The sequence below is a fragment of the Phalacrocorax carbo genome, chromosome 2 (assembly GCF_963921805.1).
Source record: "Phalacrocorax carbo chromosome 2, bPhaCar2.1, whole genome shotgun sequence".
Taxonomy (NCBI): Eukaryota; Metazoa; Chordata; class Aves; order Suliformes; family Phalacrocoracidae; genus Phalacrocorax; species Phalacrocorax carbo.
In genome coordinates, this window is record NC_087514.1 from 93,509,533 (window position 1) to 93,536,974 (window position 27,442).

Below are 27,442 nucleotides of genomic sequence, written 5' to 3' on the forward strand. Positions count from 1 at the left end.
CAGACTGGGAGAAAATGGACACCAGGGAAGGGAGAGCTGAGAAAACAGGAACAGAGAGGCAACATCTGATGAAGGGTACCATTAGGAGAGAGGCTCCGGAGGCAGTGAAACTTAACATAGTTTAAGGCCAGCTATCTGCTCCTAAGGAATGGGGGGCAGTGACGTCTTACACGCATGTAAAACAAAATGCAGAGCAGGAAATGTAGCTATTTAGTGCAAAGCACTTTGTTTCGTCATTTCTGAAGACAAAACAGCAAGGAGCATCCAGTAGCTATTAGCTTGGTGCACTGAAGATGTGAACAAAGGGATTTACCGGCCAAACAAAAGTGCATTTTTTATTAATATACTTTTGTCTCTATGATATTTCAATATAACCCCTGGCTACTACACAGATGAGCATATATTAGACTAAGATTTAATAAAACTGTTTAGAAAGATGAGAACATTGCATAATACATTACAGAAACCTGTATTTTTGAGGGGACTTAAGGGATGTCTGAAAATCCAGTCTTCTGAATTCACCCAGGGCAGCTTTTTCTCACAAAGGACAGTGGGATGCATGTAAAAGGAGTCAGCAGTTACAAGAATCGCTCCCACAGTATCAAGAGCTCCTGGGGGTTTCTAAGAAAGGAAGTCTGTATTAAGCTACGTTGATGTTCTGCCTGGGTTTTTCCTCTTTCTTCATCAGGATAAAAACAGACAGTACACCCACCCAAAAAACCACTGAAACCAAACTAAAGCACAAGCTAAGGAAGAATCCTGACCCCGAGAAAACAGCCTAATTATAATTACATGGGATTACAAATCGAAGAGAAAAAGCTGCCAAGTTTTTTTGGAAGTGAGTATTCAACAAAAATAAAAACTCCACACTAGAAAAACCCATGGTCTCAAAAGATGATTATTATTCTTTCTAATAGAAAACAAGACAGCAGGGACCACAGCTGTTTGCTTATCCCTTAAAATTGATCTGCCCTTTATCGCAAGTTCTTCCAAAGAACACTTTTTTTATTATTTTTAAAGAAGCATGCAAGATAGCAAACTCTCCCCCAACCTTTTGTGGCCAACTTGATGACGACCTTCAAAAGATTCAAACATTTCAAACAATTATTTTTTTTTTTTATAGTTTACACTAAAAAAAAAAATATTTCAAGATCACTTTTTTCATGCTTAAGCATCAACATTAAACCCTAACACATATGAATAGCTCAGTCTATGGTTATAAACAGAAGAGAATCTGCCTCTCTTAAATGTCAAATTTCCTTATGCACTTCTACATCACAAACCATCCAAGTGTACCATGTGCCTGTGTTTTTCTCATGGAAGGCCACTAGCTGGGTTGCTTTTTTTCTTTTTTTTTTTTAAATCCATTCTGGGTTCAAGGTTTTGAGGGATTTGCTTTACCTGTTTTTTTTCCCCTGTTGCACACACTTTCAAGGGCCACAAAGAGAAACTGAAATTATTTTCAATGGTTAAGTACATATGCATGCTGGCTGACCAAAGCACAATCATGCCGGTCACTGATTATTGCTACATTTCTTTCTCCCAACTAGATAAACACAGTTAATCCAAAACAACGCTGCTGGCCCAGAAATAATTTTTGCTGATTTTAGGCCAGGGGCTTGAGATTAAGGGAACTACTTTCCTGGTGTAACAGTTTCATTTTACATTTCCATGAGCTCCAGTTGCCTGTTAATACCAACGAGGCCCACCCAGAGACAGCAGGGCTTTCGCAGGGCCAGCAGCATAAACAAGCAAAAGCTTTCAGGTGAAAAGGCGAGGTGGTTTTTTGCACACACTACTCAGCAGATACAAAGTAAGAGCAGAAAGCAGCACAGCCCTCCTCACTAGAAATTTTCCACCTTAGCCATCACATTAGGAAACGCAAAACAAGAGCAGCATGCGCTTTCTGTCTCCGAGTACAACAACTTGTGTGAGACATGCTTTCTTTTTTTGCGCTCTACTGAAACAACTATCAAGGGCATAAGTACAAAACAAAAAAGAATTCAGCAAAAATGTCTAGTTTTCCTCTCAGCAGTCACCACCTCATCAGCTTCCCCAGAAGTCAACCTAGTTTTTGGCTTGTATGTCCGCTTTGGTACACTCGCACAAAGATAAGCGGTATCACAAGTGGAGCCTTCCCCCGCACTGTCTTTCCCACAGACACCCGTGTCCGGAGATGATGGGACAACTGCCACTGCCGGGACTCCGCGGAGCCACCAAGGATCCCTTTTCAGGACATAACTTTACAGCTCTGTGCCGCAGCCAGCACCCAGGTACAAACCCACAGGACGGACACCCGGCGTGACACCCTGGGAGGGGGAAAGGGTGGCGGGGATGCGGGATGTACTCCGGGTAACCCACGGGGCGCCTGACCGACCCGGTGGCGGCACACACGGACAGATCCGCATTGTGTCCAGCTGCTCCCCTTGTCTTGGGAAGAGGGGGTGCCGAGCAGCGCCCGGGTAGGGCCGAGGGGGTCCGTGAGGGCTGGACGGGGTTGGGGGGCTGAGGGAAGCCACCTTTCTCACCTTGCTCACGACGTTTTGGACGAGGCCGGCTCTGATGCGGTAGTGCCACTCGTGGCAGTCGCACTCGCTGGCATTGCCCCCCGCGGGGGTGGGCAGCCCGGGCGGGGGGAAGATGCTGCCGTTGCCGCTGCGGTTGGCGTGGCCCGGCGCCAGGGACTCGCTCCAGTTGCCCTGCCCGTCCGCCTCCCGGCACCAGAAGTCGGGCTGGTCCAGAAGGAAGGAGTCCGAGAACTTGCTGAAGCCGATGAAGAGGGCCGGGACCCAAGTGAGCAGCACCAGGGTCCGCTGGTACCCGCCGCCCAGCCCCCCGAGGAAGGGCAGCACCGAACCATCGTAGTCGAGGAGCAGCGGGCTGCAGGCGGCGGCGGGGGGCGGCGGCGGCACCGGCACCGCCTGGATCTCGGCGCTGGCGGGGGGCAGCCCCGGGGGGGCGGCGGCGGCGCCCCCGGGCACGGAGCCGTTCTCCTCCGGCAGCGGCCGGCCCCCGCCGCCCCCCTCCCGGCGCCGGTCTATCGCCATCCAGCCGCCCGGGGGGACTCACATAGGGGACGGGGCCCGGGCAGCCCCAGCTCCCTCGCGAGTCCTTCCTTCCTTCCCTCCCTCCGCTCCGCGCACACACACACACACACCTTGCAACGTAATATATTGCACACACGCTCCCAGCCGGACCCGGCAGGAGACGGATGGGGGAGGGGGGGAAGGGAGGGAAGAAGGGGAGGAAGGAGAGGGGCGAATAAAGGGGGAGGTACCGAGCGAGCCCCTCGCTCGCTCCCGTCCTCACCCTGCGGCCACGAACCGCTGCAGCTGCCGGCGGTGCCCCCCCTCCCCTCGCCTGTGCGTCAAGCTGCACTCATCCCAGCTCTCCCTTCCCCCCTCCGAGAGACACCGCCGAAAATAAAAGGAAGGATCCAGCCGGATCCGAGCATGCAATGGCCCAAAGAAGAGGGAGGGAAAAGGGAGGGGGGAGAAGAAAAGGGGGGGAAAAAAAATCCCCACCGAAAAACCACCCTGCAAACCAAACCCTGCAACAAGAAACCAAGCAAAACCGGTGCAGCAAGACTCTACGAACACGCCTCCTCTCCCGGTTTTGGTGAGGAGGAGGAGGAGGAGGAGGGAGGAGAGGGAAGGCAAAGGAAGGAGGAGAAGAAAATAACAGCTCCCGACGCGGCTTCCCCGCTTCCCGCACGGCTAAGGATCCCCCGCCGGCCGCGGCAGCAGCGGCGGCGGCAGCCCCCAGCACCCCCCCGCCGGCCCCTCGCAGCCCCCCGTCCCGCACATCTGGCTCTGCAGCAAGGGGCCCCGCCGGCCCCTCCGCGGCCCGGGCTGCGGGTACGACCGCCGCCGCCGTGCGCCTCCCGCGGCAGCCCGCTCGCCGAGCCGCCCGCCCGGCTCCTCGCCCTCCGCCTCCCGGCGGCCCCCACCTGCCGGCCCGGCCCCGCCGCCACCACCGGCCACCGCCCCCCGCTCCGCCCCCGCGGTACCGGGCGGCCGCACCTGCTCCCACCGCACCGCGCCGCGCCGCGCCGCCGACCCGGCCCGGCCCCCCCCGCCCCGCAGGGACCCGCCGCCGCCGGGGGCGGGACGGCGCCGCGGGGCGGCCCCACGCGGGCTCCGCGCCGCCCCACGGCCGCGCCGCGCCGGGGCAGGTAGCGCGGGGGCCGAGGGGCAGCGGGGCGGGCAGGGCGAGGGCCGGGGAAGGAGGCGCTCCCGCCCTACAGCGCGCTGTTATTCCCTTATCAATTATTTACACGGTATCGCTTTAATAATGCAGTGCGGCTGCGGCTGGCGGGGCCGGAGGAGCACCGGGGAGCCGAGGGGCAGGAGCACCCTGCGTGGCTGGGGCGGGGGGGGGGGGGGGAATTGGAGCGGGATCAGACCCGGAGGGAAGGACCCAAAGTCGAGGGGGGTGAGAAGACATACCTGCATTGCTTCAATCAGCCTGTCAAATTAGTACACACTTCAAAAAACAAAAGAATCATATTAATACCTGACATTAATTTTAAAATTAATTGTAGAAGAGCCAGTTCAAATTTGTGAAGGATATTTTTATGTTAAGCTAAATTTACTTCAGCATATAAGTGCCTCAAACTCTTTTCATTGTAGCCCGTACATTACTGAACCGTGCGTTTATTTTTATCTTTGGAAGAAGAGAAAGAGAGACAACAGATCAATATACGGCTGTGCCCATGAACGTGGCTAGTGAACAGAAAATACTTGTGTGCATTAGAGGAGGGCTGGCGTCATTACCGAATATAAATGGAAGAGCAGGTCGTTGGTGGATTTTAATTTACTTGAGCCAGTCTCTGCAAGCGAGTTACCATACACCATTAACTCCTTGTATCTTCTTCCCTTTAGCTCCTTTTCTTACATAGGACACCAAAAAAGGCTTCCCATCCACTGGTGGCTCTGGATCCCTTTCTATGGCTTCCCTCAGTCCTGCTCTGAGGGATCCCCAGCACCCGAGCGGCCCTGCAGCCTCCCCGGCCAATGCTTCGCCCTCCTGTCTGATCTGAATATTCCTTGCTGAAAGGTGAACCCGTTGCTCCCTGCCCAGGGAAGTCTTCTCTCCCTTTTCCTGTGTTGCAGTGCCCTTTTACATCTGATGGCTGTTATTGTGTCCTCACGCCATGTTTTCTTTATGATAACCAGCTGCAATTTGCCACCTCTCCTGCTGTCTCCTTGGCCTCTGATCGCCCCCAGCTCTCCTCTGATTTCCCCTCAGCTGCTGCCTGCAGCCTCTGGGTGTGCAGGGGGTTAACCCTACCTGCGAACACAACTCCTTTTGCTGCTTTTCAGTCACGTTCTGTGCTTTGCAAGAAATGTTTTAGGATCATTTTGAATTCTTATTTCATCCTCCCATATACTTGCAGTCGCTCCCTCAATTAATGCCATCTCTGAAGGCCACTAATGAAACACCCCAGGATGGACCCCTTTGGAATTGCACCCACAATCCACCCGTTTGCCAGTAAACCACTGACAACTGCTGTTTCCACAGTTTTGTACCCACTGCTCACCCTTTTCACATAAACAGAACTCCCCCATTCATGAACGAATGTGCAGAGCCTAACCTAGGCACAGATGACTGCGGCCCTTGCTCCTTTCTTCCCAATCTCTTGACAAGTCCGTGTTCATAGCTGCTTACCTCTTTGTTTCCTTCAGCCTGTTTACAATGTGTCTGTTTGTACTAGGTGCTTTCTGGGGAAAAAAACAGCTGGCTGGTCTATTTACATGTTTATGTGTTTATTTACTTTCTAAAGGTAGGCGGCAGTTTTGCCTTTTTCCATCAGCAGGGTCCTCGGCCATCCCCCCTGAGCTCTCAGAGATAGACACTGGTCTTTCCAACGTTGTTTGAGCCACTCCCTTCTGTACCCTGGTGTGAAGTCCAGCCAGCCTGTTGGTTTGAATACCCTTAAGTAATCTAAGTACTCTTCTAACAGATTCTGCCCCAGTCTGGGCTGAAACCTCATTCCTTTGTCATTAAATGCATTATGTCGATCACCCGATCACAAGTGACCTCTTTTAGCCAAGACTGGTGCAAAAAAGGCATGAGGTACTCTGAGCTTTCTCAGCATCAGTCAATAGCTTTCTCTCTCTGATGAGTAATCCACTTGCTTTTGACTTCCTCTTGCCGCTGATGTATTTACTGAATGATTTCTTGTTACTTGCGATGCTCTTGCTAGTTAAGGTTTATTTGCTGTATTGGCTTTTTTGTGTTTGTCCCCACGTGCTCTTGCTAGGTGGTACCTCTGCACTTGTCCCGTGGACACCTGACCTACTTCCTCTGTGCTTCCTTTTCATGTCCTGAGCTCATGATTTAGCCCAACTGGTCGCTTCCTACCCTTCCCAGATTTCTTCTCCTATGGGATTGTTTGGGGCAGGTCTTCTAGAAACTTCCAGCTACCACTCACTTCCTTTTCCCTCAAAGGGGAAAAGGCCTTGGCGTGGCCTGGGGTTGGCAGGGAGAGATGGAGAGGGGAAGAGGACTTAGGGAACAGAAGCCTCAAGTTAATGTTTTGAGGAAAGAGAAATTTGACTGAAGAAAGCAAAAAACTGAAAACTTGGAAGGGATGGGAAGGAAAAGAAGAGCCCTTAGAGGAGGAGGTGGGAGTATTGTGAATGAGTAGATCTGTAGAAACAGAATAAAATTGTAATATATGATGAAAAGCCCATAACGAGAGGCAACAACCCTCACTCAAGCTGACCAAGCATTTTCATCCTAAATGCCTCTTCTGGGTTGCTCCCACATCAATCCCAACAAGACTTTGCTTGGAACTGAAAAATTTCAAAGGTAGCCTATTCCTGAGAGTTACATATTTTTACGTATTTGAAGTTCTCCCACCCTTGAAACAGTGATCCTCAAGAGACTGTTTCTGACTAAAAGAGGGGTTGAGGACAGAAAAGGAAAGAAAACACATTTCTATGCATTAAGAAATAAATTTTTTATGAAATGAGTACAACTGAAGCAAAACTTCATGGAAAAATATCTTTCAAATACAGAAATGCATTTACATATTCTTGAGAAAGTTGGTTTTGGTTTGAATGAGATGAGAAAGATTTGAAAGGAATATTCCAGCTGTGTGCTGGAGCCTACACATCAGTAAATGCTGAAGTTAAGATTACAGAGACAAGCCTCTCACTCCCATGCAAGGCTTCACAAGACACTACGTTTTGTGATCAAGCATGGTTTCTCCAAGAGTGCCTCTGCCCTCAGATGGAAGATGTAGGATCTTTGGGGTGCGTCTTTGTTAGAAGACAAAAAGATATCAGTTGAAAGATGAGTTGTATTCAAGAACAGAATAAATCAATGTCTTTTGGCTTATATTTTTCCACATTTGCTGAGTTACATTAAGAAAATTGCATACCATCGTAACCTAGATCGTCAACAGTTTGGGGAGGAGGAGCAGGAAAGATGGCTTTGGTCTCCTCTGACAGTCTGATCCCTGCCGCAAGACGGAGCGAGCAGCCTCAGAGCTGGGACAACATGACAGAGGTAGAAACTGGTGAACTTCACCCTGTTGCAGAGCAAGCCGCCCGTTGCAGAACGAGCATCCTGTCTGTTGGCACCCTGCCACAGCTCAGAGGATTTGAAGCCAGGATCCAGAGACATATCATCATGTTTACAGAGAGGAGAAAAAAACCCAAGCTTCCTTAGCCTCGGCGTTAACATTTCCAGATTCTTGGAAGCCCAGCCACAGTACTTTGAAGAACTCCTGGCACAAATTCCTGGTTTAAGTGGAATTTGCAACAACCTCATTCTGCGTAACAGCAACCCTAGCTATATTTTAGTGTTTTATGGGATGTATGCTTGGTTGCCTCTTTTTGTCTAAAGGAATCCTGTACCACAGAGCTGAAATTATGACTATGCAATAAGCCAAAGCTACTTGGTACAAAGATTGATTAATAGAATCACCTATTGGAATGCAGACTATTTATATAATGGAGGAAAGCACAATGTGTTCATCAGATCACAGGATAATTTGTGTTGGTAGGGATCAGGAGGTCTCTCATCCTACCTCCTCTCAAAGCAGGGTCAGCTATCACATCAGATAAGGATGCACAGGGCTTTATCCAGATGCTGTAGGGGATTTTTCCGTTCGGGAGGGCCAGGTGAGTGCTGTGAGAGCTGGATGTGGGCAAGATAAATAGGAAGAAAGAGAAATGAGTTGAAAATGGTAAAAGGGGCTAAGCCGCTTGGGGAGCAGGCAGAAAAGCCTGTACACATTTCCGTGCACTCTACTCCAACCTTGACTGAACCAAAACCACCTGACTTTCACCATTCTTCTGATGTCAGGAAATATTAGTGAAAATCACTGGCAAAATCTTCTGTCCCTCCCTGATGCTGATTCAAACAGAAGACGACAATCTGTTACTTGTGTCATTTACTCTCCTGGAGGGAGGCAGCAGGGGAAGGGGTTCCCTCTCCCATCTGCTAGAGATGTGAGTGTGATGGGGAATCTGGGTGACTTCATTTATTATCCTAAAAACAGAGAAAATTATGTGTACAGTAACTACTGGAAAGCATCATAGATGTTGCAAAGTCAAGCAACATGATGTTGGTAAATGCTGTAACAAAGATTGCTTCGGCAATGCTAATTTGTGCCCCAAATCTTGTGGGCATGCATTCTGAGGCAACCTTTAATTAACAGTGCATTATGATGCACCCTAGAATTACATGATTACATACAATTTTTCTTGCAGATCTCCTGTCTTATTCTGTTAAAAAAAAATAAAGACCACTTAATGACCGCTTAAGAAGCCCTGACACTCAGCAGGATTTAGGCACTTAAAATACCTTTGAGAATCTGGGTCTTAATGAGGAGCAATTCAATATTTTGTTTTCTCCTTGTTCAGTATGGAGCCCCATGACTTGCTTAATGGACTATCTTCAAATCCCTCTCTCAAGTACTAATGATTAATGTCCTCATGGGCTTTTTTTTTTAATTCTCCCTTATGAAGTACCCAAGTGTTTCACAAATATTAATGCATATATTTTCACAGTGTTTCCATCCATAAGGGGACAGTTTATTACCTTCCTTTCATATTGGGAAACTCAGAGGCAGACAGGTTAAGGTGAAAACCGCAAAGTTTTGGGTACTTGCAGCTCCCAGCAGTTTAGCATTCTTGAGCATGGTGCAGCATTTTGTATTTTCAAAGCACAACTCCTGTTGGCAACTGTGAATGTGCAGCGCTTTTGTAAATCACATTCCAGAGTCTCGAGGCGTGCACTCATAAAATGAGACAAATGCAACTGGAATAACATCATATAGTGCTTTGAGGAAGAGACAGAAGCCTTACATCACTCCTGGGCAAAATGATGAAGCAGCTGATGCAGCACTCGATTAATAAAAAATTAAAACTAGGGAAGATAATTAGAGCCAGTCAACCTGGATTTGAAAAAAATAAACTTTGTTACACTACTTTTTTTTAAATGAGGTTATGAATTTGGTTAATGAAGATGATGGTACTGATGTAGAATATTAGCGACTGTAGAGTAAGAAAGGTAAACCCATACTAGTTCTACCCTAGCTTGGTCCAGGTTGTGAACAGATGTTGTCTTCCAGACACAGCTGTGCCACCAGAAGAATTTACCTCCATATGCTGCTTGTTACCATTTCCTTGCTAGAAAGCAATTCCCCTTGCAGTCTGCCTGCAGACCGGTTCCCGCATGCACCCCCTACTTTACAATAGGATAAATCAGTTCAGTTCACTCAGATCAGCAACTTAAATTGTGTCAGTTTGTCCTGATAATTTTTCTTAAGGGGAGTACAGGAGCTTGCTCAGATACCTCTATACCTGTCAGTAGCCAGCCAGTTGACTTTCTAAGTTAAGAATTTACTTTGCTGGAGAAGCAGTGACAGCCCTCAACTCTTTTTCCACTCTCCCACCTCATTTGTAATTCATCTACCTCCACAATTAACAAGGCAGAGTCATATAGGGAACAACCTTCTTCACAGTAAGGTAACCCACATGTAAAGCAGGTCTATCCTGTTCACTGAATAAGGCAAGCCCTCCGTGGAAAAAAACAGTAGGTAGTCGTATAATTAAAGGCTTTTCTCACTATACGTACACAAATGTTATACACTTCAAATACATATGAATAACTCATACACATTGTGTGAACACACACAAACAGAGGCCAAATTAGATTTACACAAGCTATTTTACCTTGTGTGATTTCTGACTTTCCAAGTGCTTAATTTTGCATTCTTCACGGTGCTTTAATGTTGGACTTTTTCTCTGTGTGTATATATTAAAAAAATGCAAAGAACTAATGAGTGCTTACACGAGACAAGTTCTACAGAGTGTGTAATTTTTAGACACAGGTTGTTTGAATGCCTTAATGGAATGCAGTGAAATTGAGCAGGAATTAAGTTGGTCAAGTGACTTATTTTAAACATATCTTCAAATACTAGAATTAAATAAATTAAATTAAATGAACAATTAAATTAAATTAAACAGGCTTTGAACCAGATTCCTGCTTCAAAAGACCAAAGTCTCTAACAGCATTTGTTTTACATTCCCTTGGTCATAAGATGGTAGCCGAATGTCTGATGTTGAAAAATCACTTAGTGGAAATATATGTATATATTTTCTGCATCCTCCTCTAAGGCTGCTGACAGATTTTTAGCAGAAATACTGAGACTTGAATAGTAATACTTAGTTCAGGAGCAAGGTGGGTGAATTTTTTTACCTGTAATGGGAATCACAATCTGCTACATGCAGATGCTTACTGTCACTTTTACGGTATAACTCAGTCTCTAAAGGGAAAGCAAAACCCAAACTGCACCTAGGATATTCCTCGAGGACTATCAGAGGAAATGAATCAGGATGCCCTCAGTGACTCAGAGTGCAGCCCTCAGACAGATAAATTACACCTTGCATGCAGACTGTGCAAGCACACATATATGCTACAAAAAATAGCTAAACAAATATAAGGATGGCAACTCAAAGCCTAATTGCCTCAAATGTATGAATCACCAAGTTCCAATCTTACAGGACCTAGCTGGAATATTTAATAAAAACGGAACCTATAATCAAGAATCTTATTTGCACATGAAATATTTCCCTTTGATTTTTTTTCTTTACATCTGGGTAAGAGGTGTGCTCGGAGGGGAGTGTTTCCTTCCATGCCATCACCTATATTTTATATGCAAACTCAGACTCACCTAGGGTCCAAATGGTTTTGCCATAAGTCCATGCTTACATGGGCTGAGAGTGAGCCCCAGGGTACAACAGCAAGACTTGAGCCTCTTCTATCCTTCAACACAGGGCCAAACTGGATGTTACCTGTGGAGAGGCTGAGAAGGGGCAAAGTCTTAATTAAACTGTGTTGTGTAGCCACGTGATGTCAACATATAGACATCCATTTATTTACGCGTTACCTGGCACCCACTGCTGCTTGTCCCCTGCAAGTCCTGGTTACAGCTGGACTAGATGATCGTTGTAGGTACCTTCCAACTATTCTATTCTATTCTATTCTATTCTATTCTATTCTATTCTATTCTATTCTATTCTATTCTATTCTATTCTATTCTATTCTATTCTATTCTATTCTATTCTATTCTATTCTATTCTATTCTATTCTATTCTATTCTATTCCACAGACAGGAATTACTGGGATACCCTGCACAGACCTTGCTGAATTCGGTCTGCACAGTGCAGCCCTGCATACACTCCCTCTGCCCACCCACAGAGGACACCTGCACCAGTGGCTCACAGCTCAGCTCATGGTTCTCCTGGATAAATCTTTTCAAAAATTTCAAGGAGAGGAACATATTCTCTATACTCTGCATACAAACCAAGCATGAGTATATGTATATGGTTTAAGAGGGAAAATAAAAGCATTAATTAGTTCAAGTTGGAGAAAGAGCATGTTGATTTTGCTCAAGAAAATTGTTATGAAACAAAATAATGGCCTTAAGAACAAAAGAGAAAGAAAGAGGTTGGGAAGAAAATCATAACACAATATTTAATATTTTTGTTGTATTTTCCATCAGTGTTTGAAGATTTGAGAGAGAAGAGGCTTGCATTGCTAGAGTTAAATAGTTTGTAGTTACCTGGAACCCAGGGCAGCTTGTGCAAATACAGCTCTGCCGTGCGGTCAGCCTATCAGAATTTGTCTTTCCAGGCATAACCACCAGTTTATACTTTACCCCACAAAGGTCAAAACTCCCTTTCCAACATATAAGTAATGCTGTCTTGAGTTGTTAGCCTCTACCCTGGAAATACCAAGTACTTCTTTCATAATGTTTTTTTGGCCTGAATTTACGTAGCTTAAAATCAAGGAATCCATGGACTTATGAAATTGGAAAAAAAAAAAGAGAGAAAGGCAGAGAGGGTGAGAGGTGGGTCTCTTCATTCATTTAAAGGACTCTGTATTTTACAGCATTAGAGCCCCAGGACCTGCTGCATCTGAAGTAAGGAGTGAAATTCCAGCTAGTTTTGCTCTGAACCAGTAGGGTCTGGCCAGTGCATGCAGCTCACCAGGATGTTTGCTCAGCACACACACCCAGCTTATCCCAGGGAAGGTGAGAGGTGTCAACCAAGCCAAGTACGCTGCACCAGATGACCCACTGCAGACTTGCCCCAGCCTTTTCACCCTCTGGTGAGATGCTGCATATGAGGAATCTGAAAAATACATCAGACAATCAGAAAATGGAAGTTCCTTTGCAGATGGAGGCATCGAGTTAGAAACATTTTCCTGGGGGGTGTTTGTGGGGGTGGGGTGTGGGGGGTGGGGGGTGGGCAAAGCTGCCTGCAGCAGCCGGAGGATGAGAAGTTACACTTGGATAGAGAAGACATGTTACAAGGGATTCAGCTGGGAAAAAACCACCTGCTTGGGGAGCTTTGGCTTCAGAAAAAAAAAAGAAAACAGACTTAAAAAAAAACCAACAACAAAAACCACCAAACCAAACCAACAGCAAATTGTGAACAATATTGTGAAGAAACGAACCTGGTATGGGGGAAAGGGAAATTAGGCTTCCATCAGTACAAGGCTTCTTTTTGTGATTTAGAGATAAAAGAACAGAGGACCATTGATGAACAGCTTTTGCTGTGGCCTTTCCCTGCTTTCCCCCACCCCTTCAGCTGGCCCATGGATGGTCAGCCAGCAGAACAGGCAATACCAATGGCCTCAATCAGCAAGGAAGAGGCTGTTTTTTGCTGGTAAACCTGCGTTTCTTTTCAAGCAAGCATTCTTTTCAGATGTGCCAGAGGTTCAGCCATCTTCCTCAGGAAAACATCAACTGGGCAATGAGTTTAAAGCAGCTAGCATTGGAAAAATAAAGAAGTCTGTACTGGTGGCTGCAGATGTTGTAAATTGTTCATCCTTGTGACCGTGTCATGGGAGAACATCAAAGGCTACCACCAGTTTTGTGGCTGTTTGGAATGAGATAGGCAGTGAACCAAAACCTGCCTTGGCAAAAGCCTCCTGTGTCATGCAGCTTAGCTGTCCTGCCAACTATCTTAGGCAGGACATTTCTTATCTCCAGTTCCTTTCCATACGGATCAAGTGTTCCTAGCCATTTGAATTTTGACAAAAGGCTCTGCATGGTTATTAGGTTTAGTGCTATTCTTGGGCTTTAGGCAGGAGGGAGGTTGTTAGGCTAGTTCCAAGGTGGTGTTGACCTATTCATGATCTCCTTAATCAGTGTCAAACAGTTTTTCTGACTAGGCACCTCACTGGCTCTTGTATATTTTCATAAGCTCACCTGGAGCAGATGACTAACTGGTGGCCAGTTCAGCTTCTCCTCTGCAACACACCCCGTGGTAAGAGATGAAGATGTATTTGTATAATTATGCAGCAATTCTCTGTTAACCTCTCTCAATTATTTTTAAAATCATGTTGCTATGGCAAAATGCTCCTGGAGTCAGTTATTTTAAAGTTTTCTTCTTACATACTTAAACCCATCCTTCCAGTATTTTCAGATCTGAGGACAAACCTTTATCCAGTTAGTGAATGTAGATGCAAAGTATGTTATACTCTTTGCTGGGAATGAACCATCCTACTCCAAGACCTCAGAGCAAATCAGTGCAGTGCTTAATGAGCATTAGCTTATATTAAAAGGGGAAGAAGAATGGAGATAGTGTGTTTTAAAGTTCAGGACTAAGTTTATTTTCCTCACTTTATTAGAAGTGGTCAAAGCAGGAATGGTACAAAGCTAATAATTACTTCTTTTAAAAACACAAATAGAGGAACAAAGTCCAAGTCAGATGAAGTTCAGAGGCTGCTGTTTTCTTTAAGTAAATTTACCTAAAACTCCTGCGAGCTTTAAATCAGGCTTTTCTTTTTCTTTTCATTGCCTGAGGTGCAGACTCCTGAGCTGTGACTGATACCAGGCATCTATATTCCTCCCATTTTTAGGGCTGGCTGCAACTATCATGGAAAACATTAGTGTCAGATTCACCTTTCTGCAAAACAGTCAGCATTTGGTTTGGCTGAACAAAACATATTTTGGAATGGGCCTCAGTGACCTTCTGCAAATTGATAGCCGCCTTGCAACAGGCAAAGCTGAGTCATCAGTTGCGCAGGGTTGAAATCCAACCCGTACATCTGTAGCATATCTTGCATTGCCAGTGTAATTGGTGTCGTGACGTTCTCAAGTTTTAAAGCAGCTTTGAAGAGCCTAGGATCAGATTTTGACTGGATACTGTATGCTACACATGGTCTCAGGGAGGAGGTGAATTTAGACACCTACTCTGTAAAGTTTGGGAATTTCGGTTGTCCTGCTCTATATGTGTTCTCCTGGGAAATTTCCAGTTCCTCAGAGGGAAGGAAATTCTGAGTTCTTCCAGATTCATACTCTTCTGGTGAACTGGGTCCATCAGACCACCAAGGCGGACAAGTGATTCACTTTCTTTTATTAACGCCTGTTCTTTGCAGGGTTCCTGACACAGTTTTGATGAAGTCCACAATGCTTGCAACTTCCTTTTAAAATCCAGTCCAATATCACAGCGAAATGTAAGCTTTTCTGGGTAGTCCTTGAGTGTGAGGACTGTATCACCAATCTGACTGTACATTTTAGGGTCGCCACTGAACGCCAGAACCTCCTTCAACCTCCCGCATCAAACACAGCACAACAAAGTTTTCAGAACGTGAACTGCTTTGTTTCTGGCAGGCTGTTTTACTGGGGAGAGGGGAACAAGCCATGTAACACTTTACATTTCATGTCCCAAAACGTAGCCTCTCCTTTAAACATTTAACTAAGTTCTGTTTTCAGATTTTATCAACATTTTCAAGAGTATCCCCTGGGTAAATACTTCCTGCAACAGTTTTCTTGTGTGCCAAGTTCCTAGCTTACAGCCTTCCCTCACCGCCTGACTGCAAAGTCTGCTGCAGGCTGCCATTTCAGAAGCTGCATCATAATATTATTCTCAATAATTGTAAGTCTTAGCTTTAGCAGGAATAATACAGATCCTGTAATCACTTTCTATAATCCAGTGAGTGCTCCAGGAGCATTCATGCTGTTACCCACATATAGCAGGCACAGAACCACTTGTACTTTATTAGAAAGTACTGTAATTCTGCCCACCACAGTTTAGTCTCTTTTTTTAAAAAAAAAACAACAAACCAAACAACTTCCCTTGTGGTTTTAAAAGCCATGATTTCCATTATCTCATTTTAAACAAATGAGGTTCTGTATTTGTTGCGACTCTTTGAAACACGAGGGTCACAGTCTGCTTGCACACAAAGCTTCTAAATAGAATTTCAAGTCTATGTCTCCACTTAAGGATGTATGTTCATCTTGTCTAGTGTAATGGCAGTGCAAGTCTTCCCCCCCCAAGATAAAGTATAGTGCTTAATATTTCCATTAGGAGTTTACCATTTTCCATTTACTTCCGGGAATTCAGAAAACTTAATGTATCACCTACTTTCTTTGTTCATGTTGAAGAATCTCATCTGCTTTGTGGGGATATACAAAAGCTGAACACCTCCAGAATTTGTCTCAAGCATTTTTCCCTCTAAAAGAAGGAACAGAAGCAACGTAAAAGCTTTTTCTGTGCACTTACTTACAAATAATTTGCACCTGAAATCTGTAGTTAGAGAAACATAATCTGCTCTCACTGGTTTCTGAATAGTGGAACCACTGCTGAAAAAACAAGTCAAACCAGGGCAAACAGAGAGAAAAGCCATGCTCTTCAGAGCTATAGACATAGCAAAGCATAAATCATGCTGAAGAAGTACCTCAAAAACCCAAACAGGCAAATGGCATTTGACTGTAACCCCTGGTGACAGGGGACATTTTATGCAGTATTCAATCTCCCTCACCTTCCCAGCATCCAATTTAAATGCAGTATAGATGCCTGAAGGTAGAAGCCTAACGTACCTCTGCAGCCAAGGGTAAGGGTTGGACATCTCCAGAGAGCAACACAGAGCACACACGACTATGTGCCTTACATGAGTTGTTGTGTGGATACCTACACTAATCCATTTCATTCAGCCATGTTAGCAGGGCTAACCTTAGAATAGATGCTTTTCTTTTTTATTCTTTAAACAGAAGGGATAGTGTAGGATTACAGGACTTTAAGAAAAATGCATTTTTTGAAAAAAAAAGATCTACAATATTCAGCTAGTATGAATTATTTTGCTGGCTTGCTGGCTTTACACACAAGCTATTTTTTGTCAAGGTCTAGAATGTGGCAAGGTAGAAAAATCCTGTTCCTTAGCTATTGATTGCACTGGAAAAGTGACTTCTCTGATTCCTTCCAAAGTGAATGCCTGAAAGACCTAGATGGCAGAACAAGGTGACAGCCCACCCTCCATCCCCTGTGCCTTGACGGAGTGGGACTTGGGTAAGGATCTGCAAAACTGAGCCCCGGCAAAGCAGGGCTCCCACTGCACTCTCCTCCCCTGCTCCCCATGGTGAGACACGGGCTCCCAGCAGGCAGCAGGAGAGCTGAGCGGATGCGGGGTCATTTTGCCTGGTCTTGGACCTGCAGTGAGAAAAGGGGCCGCATCTCACTCAGGGATGCGGTGCAGGAGGAGAGGAAGCAGTGCAGAGGGAAGAGCCTCTTTGAGCACAGATACGATGACTTCTTCCAGGTTTTCACTTCTTTCACCTTTTTGTTTTTTTTTTCCCCTTTTCACTTGTTAGGGAGGGGTGAGAGGAACCAGAACACACCCTGGGGATCTTCAGCTTGCTTAGCGCTAGAAAGGCTCGGCTGATACCCTGGGGAGAGGTGATCTGCCTGAAATCCCTCTGAGGCTATCAGGAGTCTGTACTCCTTTGGGCCTGAAAAGAACAAGTTTTTTAAAGTCTCTGGAGAGAGTGTGAAGAATGACAATCAAGCATTTAACCCTATGTCCTTCCTGACAGTAGCGGAAGAGGATATGTCTACCCTCCTGCTCCCTAGGACATTACGGAAGTGAATTTTCAGGCCCTGTATACAGTGTGGGAAAAGAAAATGTGCTGAAATACCTGACTCTCCACCAGAGACCACACACAAAAACCCCTTTGCTCTTATTTCCAGATAACTAATAGGTGGTAATTAATGGCGTCAGTCTGTAAAGTCCTGCTTGTGAATTGATCTATAAATGATTCAGTAATACCATGTATTCTACTGGGTGTACATAGCATGCAGATATTCAACATGTTGGGTTTTTTCCAGGCAATTGTAACTTTTTTTTTTCCCCTCATAAGGTTAAAAAGTGTCTATTGGAAAATTCTCCATCATAATTTTAATGTTTATTCCCCAAGGCCAGAGCAAGTACTTCCCATTTTCCTTTGATATCCAATGACCTCCAGCCGGGTTGTAGATTAGCAGACACAGGTGCTAAATTTAGTAGAATTAGTGTGCATAAGTACTAATTAAACTAGTCATGACAGCCACTGCCTTCAACATTGATGCCTCCCAGGCATCCCCAGAAAAGAAAATACATGACTTTACAGGCTTTCCAAGGAGCTGCACTGGGTACAGAGGCCTGCTGACTGTAATCCCCAATTTAGTTACATGGGATGGAGCAGTACTTTCAGTGCCAACCTGTAGAGGACCCACTGGTCCTCTCCATTCATAGCCTGGAAACAGAGCTACACTTGGCAGTCCTGAGGTGGATGTAGCATAGCACTTTGGTTTTGTCCTACCTGGATATAAAAGTCCAGCGTGCCCCAGACCTGGACCACCTTACTTCTTTGGGGCTCACATCTGAAAGCACTGTTCTACACTGCACCAGAAATAGCAGCAGCATGGTGTAATCCAGCAGCCCTTGCCTCTTTCTTTCTGATACACTCAGTCTGCAAACTAAAAAGATATTGTCTTAATTTCTCTAACTGCTACTGCTGCAGATGCAGTTTGGGGTCACTGCATTCAAGTGAAGCCTTTTTTTTTTTTTTTTTATTTCTCATGGACGATGGTGAGACTGAAAATTCTCTGAGCAATTTCTACCCTCATTTGTGCAAGAGCAATGAACATTCCCTTCAAATTATGACCTTTAGTGACACCATGGAAACCTCAGGATTTTTAAAGGATTTGAACAATGTAATTCACTGGGAATTGCAGAACAATTCTGCTGGTGTGCCAGGGAAGAGAATTCGGCTTGTTCTCCTTGAATGCAAAATTAAAGATCTTAAAACAAATAACTCCAACAAACAAAATCCTTAGTCTGGAGTTGTACTCACCTGAAGTGAAATTCATGCCTGGTAGTGTTTACCACAAAATGTGCCAATTAAGTCCTGGCTGAGTCCTTGAAACAGGTCTTCAAGATGCGTATGTTTTGTGCTGCTCCTCTCCATGGGAGCAAATTGCACTCCAAATTCTCTTTGTTTACTGAAACTAAAAGAAAGCCAGCAAGGCTTCCTGTGGGTCCCAAGCTTACACTTTCACAGCTCACTCAAGCTGTTGCCATTTTGTTCAATAATTAAGGAATGGGTATAAATGTATTTTGGAGTTGTAGTTCGAATGCGTTATCAAGATTTTAAGGTACTGTGTAGCTGTATGCAGCTGTGTGTTGTAATTGTATGGCTGCATTAAACTTTCTGGTTTATCATCTGCCTTTGCAAGACGCAAAGAAAACCAGCACGTCCCCTTTGATCCTTTAAGACAACTTACACTTAGCTGTCAGCAAGAGCAGAAATGGACTTTTAAGTAGCTGGTATCATCAGCCAGCTGCAATATGGTGGAGATACCATTGAAACAGATGAGATGAAAACAATATGAATGCACGCAGCAGGAGTGTCCCACAGGCCAAGTGGTATTTCATGCAATTGTATGAGTAAGCTTGTATTGTTTGCTTGAAACTTAAGTAGTTAAACAATAAGCACAGCTTATCAGTTCAGCACAAGTTAACTGATAACTTGACCTCAATAGATTAGGCTTTGAATATTCATAGAATAATAGAATCATTTAGGTTGGAAAATACCTTTAAAATCATCAAGTCCAACCTAGCACTGCCAAGTCCACCACTAAATCATGTTACTAAACACCACATCTACACTTCTTTTAAATACCTCCAGAGATGGTGACACAATTACTTCTCTGGACAGCCTGTTCCAATGTTTGACAACCCTTTTGGTGATGAGAGATTCCCTAATGTCCAATCGAAACCTCCCCTGGTACAACTTGAGGCCATCTCCTTTTGTCCTATCACTTGTTACTTGGGAGAAGAGACTGACACTCACCTCACTACAGCCTCCGTTCAGGCAGTTGTAGGGAGCAATAAGGTCTCCCCTCAGCCTCCTCTTCTCCAGACTAAACAACCCCAGCTCCCTCAGCTGCTCCTCATCAGACTTGTGCTCCAGACCCTTCACCAGCTTTGTTGCCCTTCTTTGGACACACTCCAGCAATATTGCTGACATCTGATGATCATCATATTGATGATATCATATGTCATCATACTGATGACAGCAATATTGCTGGAGATGATGACATATGATATCACATATGATATAATATATCACCTATAAGATGTCATATATGCCATCTATATCTGAAATATATATCGTATATGTCATCGATCATATCACATATGACCATCATATAGATCATGACCATCATATTGATGTCATCAATATGTCATCATATTGATGACAGCAACATTGCTTATGGGGGAGATGGAGAAAAGCTTGTGAAACAAGGGGGGAAAAAGCCCCATGTACCACTTTGGATTTGCAATCAAGTCAATATTAAGATAAAATGGTAGATCCAGTGGTGGGCTGGCCCTAAGTCTCTGTTGTACAAGACAGATATTTTTATGAAATAATTTTTCAGATGGCACATTAAATTATTTTCTCTGAGGTAGAGCAGGAAAACTACATCTGTATCTGTGCCCCTGAGAACTGTTTGCTCTTTCAGGTTAGCAGTTGGGACCAATATGTTGCACAATATGTAGGAATTTAAGTCTTCAGTAACAGAATGCTAGTCCTTTTGAACAAATTTTGGCTGTTTTGTCCCATGATGCAAAACCCATGGTGGCAGACACTTTGACTTCTGGCTCAGCTCATTTTTTAACATTCCCACATATGATTCAGCTTTAGTTTCACCAGAAATGGCTTCTGAGCTAATTAGTGTGTGGCTGTGAGCTGGGAAAAATTTAGGTGACATCCATTTTCTGACACAGATAACAATTAAAGGTGTGAAATTTCAACAGCAAGGTTAAAAGCATGGATAAATTGTCACAAGGCAAAACACATGCTAATGGCGGCCATACACGTGACTACCAAAGAAACCTCACTGCAATGATCTGCTTACTATTACCATGTTATATGGGCCACAAATCTCATTCAAAGATCATAAATCTACATTCAAAAACTAATCTTTACACCTTATATCCTCCAGGGCCATTGCGTCATACACTTCCCAGGGCCATTTCGCGGAAGGAGTGATGGGGGAGGCGCAGAGAACAATGCCTTGTGAAGGTTCCATGCCGCGACAGTGACAAGTCTGGCATAAGAATCCAAGAATCCTGACTGTCAATAGCAGGCGTGTAATGCACACCAGACAAGTATCTCCTCATCCATCCATTGTCCTTAACTCCGTTCTCCCTCTGAAAGTCAAGAATTGCCAAAGCCAAGAATTGTGTTTGAGCAAAGCCTTCTCTCAGGCCCCTTTAACACTCACAAACCACTCATGGAGACACTGTAATTGATGCTGTGGCTGTAGACATGTGAAACTCCAGTAAAATATGCTGAGAATACAGACTGTTCTGTACTGTCCATTTTTGTAAGCCCAGTAATGAGTCCCTAAGAGACAGCCAATAAAGCCCAATTATTCCATCCAAAGAGCCCAACTCTCAAAGGTTGACTGGTTTGATCACTAGTTGTGTGCTGCTGGAAAAACAGCCAGAAATGAACTAGAATCCCAAAGTGTTACTATGAAGAAAACAAGTTTGATTAGGTTTTTTAGTGCTATTTATTCTGCGGGTCTTCCAGTTCCCTGCTGGAGGTCTGACAAGCAACACTTCCTCCTGCACTGCCACTCCTAGAAAGGAAGTGCTTGGTCACGGCTGGGCAAAAAACCACTGGACAGCAATTACTTTTCAGGATATAAGCACTCCTTTTCATATTGACTATAGTGACCACTGAGGAGCAACACGATTTTCTTCCTCCTCTGACAGACATTGCGCTTCCCCTGCAGTATTTTCCATGAGGCCAGGCCCCACTCCCCTCACTCATGTCAAGTAGCGCATTTGAAGTGACCTACAGGGTAATGAACTGACATCCCTAAGGGGGTAAGATCAGGGATTTAGGGTGGAAATGGAAATCCTTATCAGTCCTTCTATAAGGTAGCAAAGGTCCCAACCCATTAAGCTATTTACGCAGCCTTGAATTTTAGATTTAAGCTACATCAGTGGTTTTAATAGCCTTATCATTCACAGAGCAACAGTGTGGGACAGGTATGTTACTCTGCCAAAGAAGGTTTCTTAGACCACAGGGCATATACCCTGTGGCAGGCATGCCTGTTCTTTTAACTGCAACAGTATGATATTTCACCTCAGCCAGGCGCATCCTCTGAGGCTGCCATTCCCTTCCCCCCCCATCACACCCACTTGGGACCTGCCATTTGCATGCACAGGGACAGATGTTGCCCTGCCTCTCTCATTTCTCAGAGGGGGACTTGCTCTCAGCTGGCAAGGAGCTACGTCATAACTGTTATTTACAGACAGCTGGTAGATTAAGAACACTTTTTTCTAAAGAAAATTTTTAAAAATAAAATTCCAGCTACCTAAGCTAAACTGCCGCAAATTAGAGCACTCAATGGCTTGTTCTTCTACAGAAACAATCCCGTAACACCTGATTAAAAGTCCACGATGGATGAATGCACAGGATCTTCCTTGCCTGTATCCCCTGAAAGCTGCAAAAATCCAGGAGCCGCTACACCACAAAGCAAGAACCTCACTGATATTTAAAGGATCATCAATATAATTGAATTCAAAGAGATGGACTTTCTAACTTCCTTTGACAACATGCAACCTAAGTGTAGTTAAAAATACAGCCAGTGGGTTTTCAAGCGGAAGGTAATGCAGTGCCAGCAGTTTGCGGTTTGTGCTATTGTACGCAGAAGTTGCACACTGGGCAGTTTTAGGTTTTTGTCCTGGAGGTAGAACTGTGAGATTTATAGGAGATGACAGAAGTAATTTTGACCCACTGTCCTTTTCTGCAGCTAGTACCTTTGCCCTTCAGGCCATTGCTCTTGATTAACATTTGCAAAACGGGGAGTCTGGGAATAACATAGGTACTGCACTGGCACCATCCTCACCCGAGCTCAGACCATCTCGCTTTCAAAACCAAAAATGAAGTGGGGAGGCTGGTGAGTCCTCCCTAAGGCCTCTTCACTAAATCAGATGATAGTCATTCCCCAAATTCCTCAGCAGGCTTCCTATAGCCAGGAAACATGGTTGGCTATTGCCTCGTGATTCTCTGTGTGTGCAAGTGGGGCTGCAGAACCTGCTGTGTTTTCTCTTGCTCATTGAAGTTGCTGCACCAACATCCTGTCTCCAACATACCCTGTGTGCTCCACTTGCTTATATAATTTAACACTAGTCACATCTTGACAATACAATATTTGCTTTTTGTACACCCTTTGGTATGTAAGCCAGTTTTCTACAGTAGCTCCACAGATGGCAGAATTAGATACCTATTTTTCCATGTGGATTCTCTGATGTAAAGGATCAGTTCATTAGCTTGTCCCCAACCTTAACACAATCTTTCCTGCTTATCTATCATCTATTTCCTTAGAACTTAGGGAAATTTAGTATCACTGATATCTCAAGTGCCTCTATCAAGTTAGAATGAAATTTGCCAATAAATTCAAGAATAATTGTGTAGGAAGACAGAGAGACGGCATGACTGTACAAGCTTTGCTTATCTTAAGAAACCAGGCTACAAAAATCACAAACGAATACAACAAAGACAGCAGAGGCAGTGTGTCTCTCCCCCAGGTCTGTGAGCAACTACATCCTTCCTTCTGATAAAGAAAAGCAATGTTTGTCCCAAAGGATAGGAAGAAAACACAATGTGAAAAGCAGCCTCCATAGGAAGTATTCCTAGCAGGCTTTAAAAAAGCATAGCAATTCCAAGTTCTTTCCCTCATCCTTCAAAACCCCTTTTTCCTCCCAGGAATAACTCACAGTACTGAATGAAAACCCTCAGCAAGGTGTGCTCATGTAGTGCTGGGTGCCATCAGACAATACAAAGAGGCAGTCTTGCCCCCGAAACCTTGTAGTCCAAATGGGTTTGCTGGTTTGTGGGCTTTGAAGATGAAGGCCCTTTGACCATGTAAGGATAACTGTAATCCATTCAGCTGCATGAACTTCAGCCGAGAGCGCTTTTGGCCATTCAGTGCTTGTGACTTGCTCCTGAGGGGCAGAAGGAGTAGCCAAAGAGCAGTGTAAAATCCTGTCCGAAGCAGGGAGCTTATACAGGAGTCTATGGCCTGGCTGGGATGCTGCACAATGGATGATGGAGACACTGCAGCAAGTGACAATTATTTTGTAAATTAAACTCTCCCTTGTTAGCAAACTTGATAACGATAGTAAAAGTAATTGTCTATGGAAACTCTTGTGTACCGGAGAAGTAAAAGTGTAACAAACTAGTGAAAGAATGCAGTGATGTTTTGGTTTCTTTGATCTTGGGGCAGTTTACATGGCACCAGGCCTGCTGGAGACAGATGGGGTTCACCTGTCGCAAAGGGGGAAAGGATTCTGGCTCAGGAGTTAGCAGGCCTCACTGAGAGAGCTTTAAACTAGATACGAAGGGGGAAGGGGATAAAACCAGGCTTGATAGGGATGAGCCTAGGGGCAGCATGCCTGTGTTGGAGATGAGATCCATAGATCAACTGAAGTGCTTTTATACCAATGCACACAGCATGGGCAATAAACAGGAGAGGTTGGAAGCCATTGCGCACTAGGGAAACTATGATGTGGTCGCCATCACAAAAACATGGTGGGATGACTCACAAAACTGGAGCACTGCAATGGGTGGCTACAAGCTCTTTAGAAGGGACAGGCAAGGAAGGAGAGGCGGAGAGGTAGCCTTGTATGTTAGAGAGTGTTTTGACTGTCTAGAACTCAATGACAGTAATGATAAGGTTGGGTGCTTATGGGTAAGGCCAATAAGGCAGACATCCTGGTGGGAGTCTGTTACAGACCACCCAACCAGGATGAGGAGACAGATGAAGTACTCTACAAGCAGTTGGCTGAAGCCTCACAATCTCTAGCCCTTGTTCTTGTGGGAGATTTCAACCTACCAGATATCTGCTGGAAATACAACACAGCAGAGAGAAAGCAGTCTTGGAGGTGCCTGGAGTATGTGGGAGATAGCTCCCTGACGCAGCTGGTGAGTGAGCCAACCAGAGGAGGTGCCCCGCTGGACCTGATGTTTAATGAGGAGGCCTGGTGGGTGATGTGGTGGTTGGAGGCTGTCTTGGGCTCAGTGACCATGACACGATAGAGTTCTTGATTCTTGGAGAAGTAAGGAAAAGGGTCAGCAAAACCACTACCTTGAACCTCAGCAGGGCAGACTTTGGATTGTTAAGGAGTCTGGTTAACAGAGTCTCTTGGGAGGCAGTCCTGAAGGGAAAAGGAGTCCAGGAAGGCTGGATGTTATTAAAGAAGGAAGTCTCAAAGGCACAGGAGCAGGCCGTCCCCATGTGCCGTAAGTCGAGCAGGCGGGGGAGAAGACTGGCTTGGCTGAATAGGGAGCTTTGGCTGTAACTCAAGAAAAAAAGGAGAGCTTACTGCCTTTGGAAGAAGGGACAGGTGACTCAGGAGGACTACAAGGATGTTGTGAGGTTATGCAAGGAAAAGATTAGGAAGGCAAAGGCCCAGCTGGAACTTAAACTGGCCGCCACCATTAAAGATAACAAAAAATGTTTTATAAAAACATCCGTGACAAAAGGAGGGCCAGGGAGAATCTCCCTCCTTTGTTGGATGCGGAAGGTAACCTTGCCAGGAAAGATAAGGAGAAGGCTGAGGTACTTAATGCTTTCTTTGCCTCAGTGTTTAATAGCCAGACTGGTCACCCTCAGGGTTGTCAGGCCCCTGTGCTGCGAGATGGAGCTAGTATGCAAAATGAAGTCCCAGTTGTTGAAGAGGTGGTAGTCACCGACCTGCTCCTTCACCTGGATGTTCATAAGTCCATGGGGCCGGATAGGATCCACCCGAGGATACTGAAGGAGCTGGCAGAGGAGCTTGCCAAGCCACTCTCCATCATTTATCTGCAGTCCTGGTCAACTGGGGAGGTCCCAGATGACTGGAAACTAGCAAATGTGATGCCCCTCTACAAGAAGGGTCAGAAGGAGGATCCGGGGAACTGCAGGCCTGTCAGCCTGACCTCGGTGCCGGGAAAGGTCATGGAGCAGATCTTCTTGAATGCCATTACACAGCACATGCGGGACAACCAGGGGATCGGGCTCAGCCAGCATGGGTTTATGAAAGGGAGGTCCTGCCTCACTAACCTGGTCTCCTTCTATGATAAGGTGACCCGCTTAATGGATGAGGGGAAGGCTGTGGACATTGTCTACTTGGACTTTAGTAAGGCCTTTGACACTGTCTCCCACAGCATTCTCCTGGAGAAGCTGGCTGCTCACAGCTTGGACAAGTGCACTCTGCGCTGGGTTAAAAACTGGCTGGACGGCTGAGCCCAGAGAGTGGTGGTGAATGGAGGCAAATCCAGTTGGTGGCCGGTCACGAGTGGTGTTCCCCAGGGCTCAGTGCTGGGGCCGGTGCTGTTCAATATCTTCATTGATGATCTGGATGAGGGGATTGAGTGCACCCTCAGTAAGTTTGCAGATGACACCGAGCTGGGTGGAAGTGTTGATCTGCTGGAGGGTAGGAAGGCCCTACAGAGGCACCTGGACAGGCTGAATTGTTGGGCCAGAGCCAACGGTATGAGATTCAACAAGGCCAAGTGCCGGGTGCTGCACTTGGGTCACAACCACCCCAAGCAACGCTACAGGCTTGGGGAGGAGTGGCTGGAGAGCTGCCTGGAGGAAAAGGACCTGGGGGTGTTGGTTGACAGCTGGCTGAACAGGAACCAGCAGTGTGCCCAGGCGGCCAAGAAGGCCAATGGCATCCTGGCTTGTATCAGGAATAGTGTGGCCAGCAGGAGCAGGGAGGTGATCCTGCCCTTGTACTCGGTACTGGTGAGGCCGCACCTTGAGTCCTGTGTTCAGTTTTGGGCCCCTCACTAAAAGGAGGACATCGAGGTGCTGGAGTGCATCCAAAGAAGGGCAACGAAGCTGGTGAAGGATCTGGAGACAAGTCTTATGAGGAGCGGCTGAGGGAGCTGGGGTTGTTTAGTCTGGAGAAGAGGAGGCTGAGGGGAGACCTTATTGCTCCCTACAACTGCCTGAAAGGAGGCTGTAGCAAGGCAGAGGTTGGTCTCTTGTCTCTTCTCCCTAGTAACAAGTGATAGAATGAGAGGAAAAGGCCTCAAGCTGCACCAGGGGAAGTTTAGGTTGGATATTAGGAAAAACTTCTTCACCAAAAGGGTTGTCAAACATTGGAACAGGCTGTCCAGAGAAGTAGTTGTGTCACCATCTCTGGAGGTATTTAAAAGAAGGGTAGACGTGGTACTTGAGGATATGGTGTAGCGGTGGACTTGGCAGTGATCGGTTAGCGGTTGAACTCGATGATCTTAAGGGTCTTTTCCAACCTTAATTCTATGATTCTATGTATTTTTTTGATTATTGATTTGCATCATAATTACTTAGCTTGCTGTGTTTCTCCTGCTACAGTCAGATCCCATCTTGCCCAATGCACTGCTGTGTTCTGAAGTGGGCATTTCTCAAGTACAGGAGTCTGGCTGTGGTCATTAACTTCAGCAGAATTACTCAGAATAAAGCAAGTGGTATGTGTAAAAAGCCAGCAGTTTGGGATATTGATGTTCCAGTAGACAAGGCTGAAAGAGAATTAGACTTTTCCAGCTTTTCACAAGGTTTAGGCACCCCACCCATCCCTTTCCCCTCCAATATTAACTTTC

The 27,442-nt window shown here is 45.5% G+C and overlaps 1 protein-coding gene and 2 long non-coding RNA genes across 5 annotated transcripts in view; 1 reads left to right on the top strand and 2 right to left on the bottom strand.

The window, feature by feature from the left end:
* Positions 1-4,001, bottom strand: part of SLC22A23 (solute carrier family 22 member 23) — a 118,870-nt gene extending 114,869 nt beyond the window's left edge. The window contains exon 1 of one of the 2 annotated variants that reach the window (XM_064443518.1): positions 2,529-4,001. In XM_064443518.1, the coding sequence (XP_064299588.1) occupies positions 2,529-3,047 (519 nt within the window). In that variant the 5' untranslated portion in view covers positions 3,048-4,001. The remainder of the gene's footprint in view (positions 1-2,528) is intronic. The other variant, XM_064443517.1, reaches the window with a different exon arrangement.
* On the top strand, positions 1,820-21,238 carry LOC135311989 (uncharacterized). The gene is made up of 3 exons (XR_010371581.1): positions 1,820-2,081; positions 2,161-2,273; positions 20,799-21,238. It is a non-coding gene; the product is annotated as an uncharacterized LOC135311989 (long non-coding RNA).
* LOC135311988 (uncharacterized) overlaps positions 15,905-27,442 on the bottom strand; it is a 42,890-nt gene continuing 31,352 nt past the window's right edge. For both annotated transcript variants that reach the window (XR_010371580.1, XR_010371579.1), the window contains one exon: positions 15,905-15,989. This is a non-coding gene — a long non-coding RNA (uncharacterized LOC135311988). The remainder of the gene's footprint in view (positions 15,990-27,442) is intronic.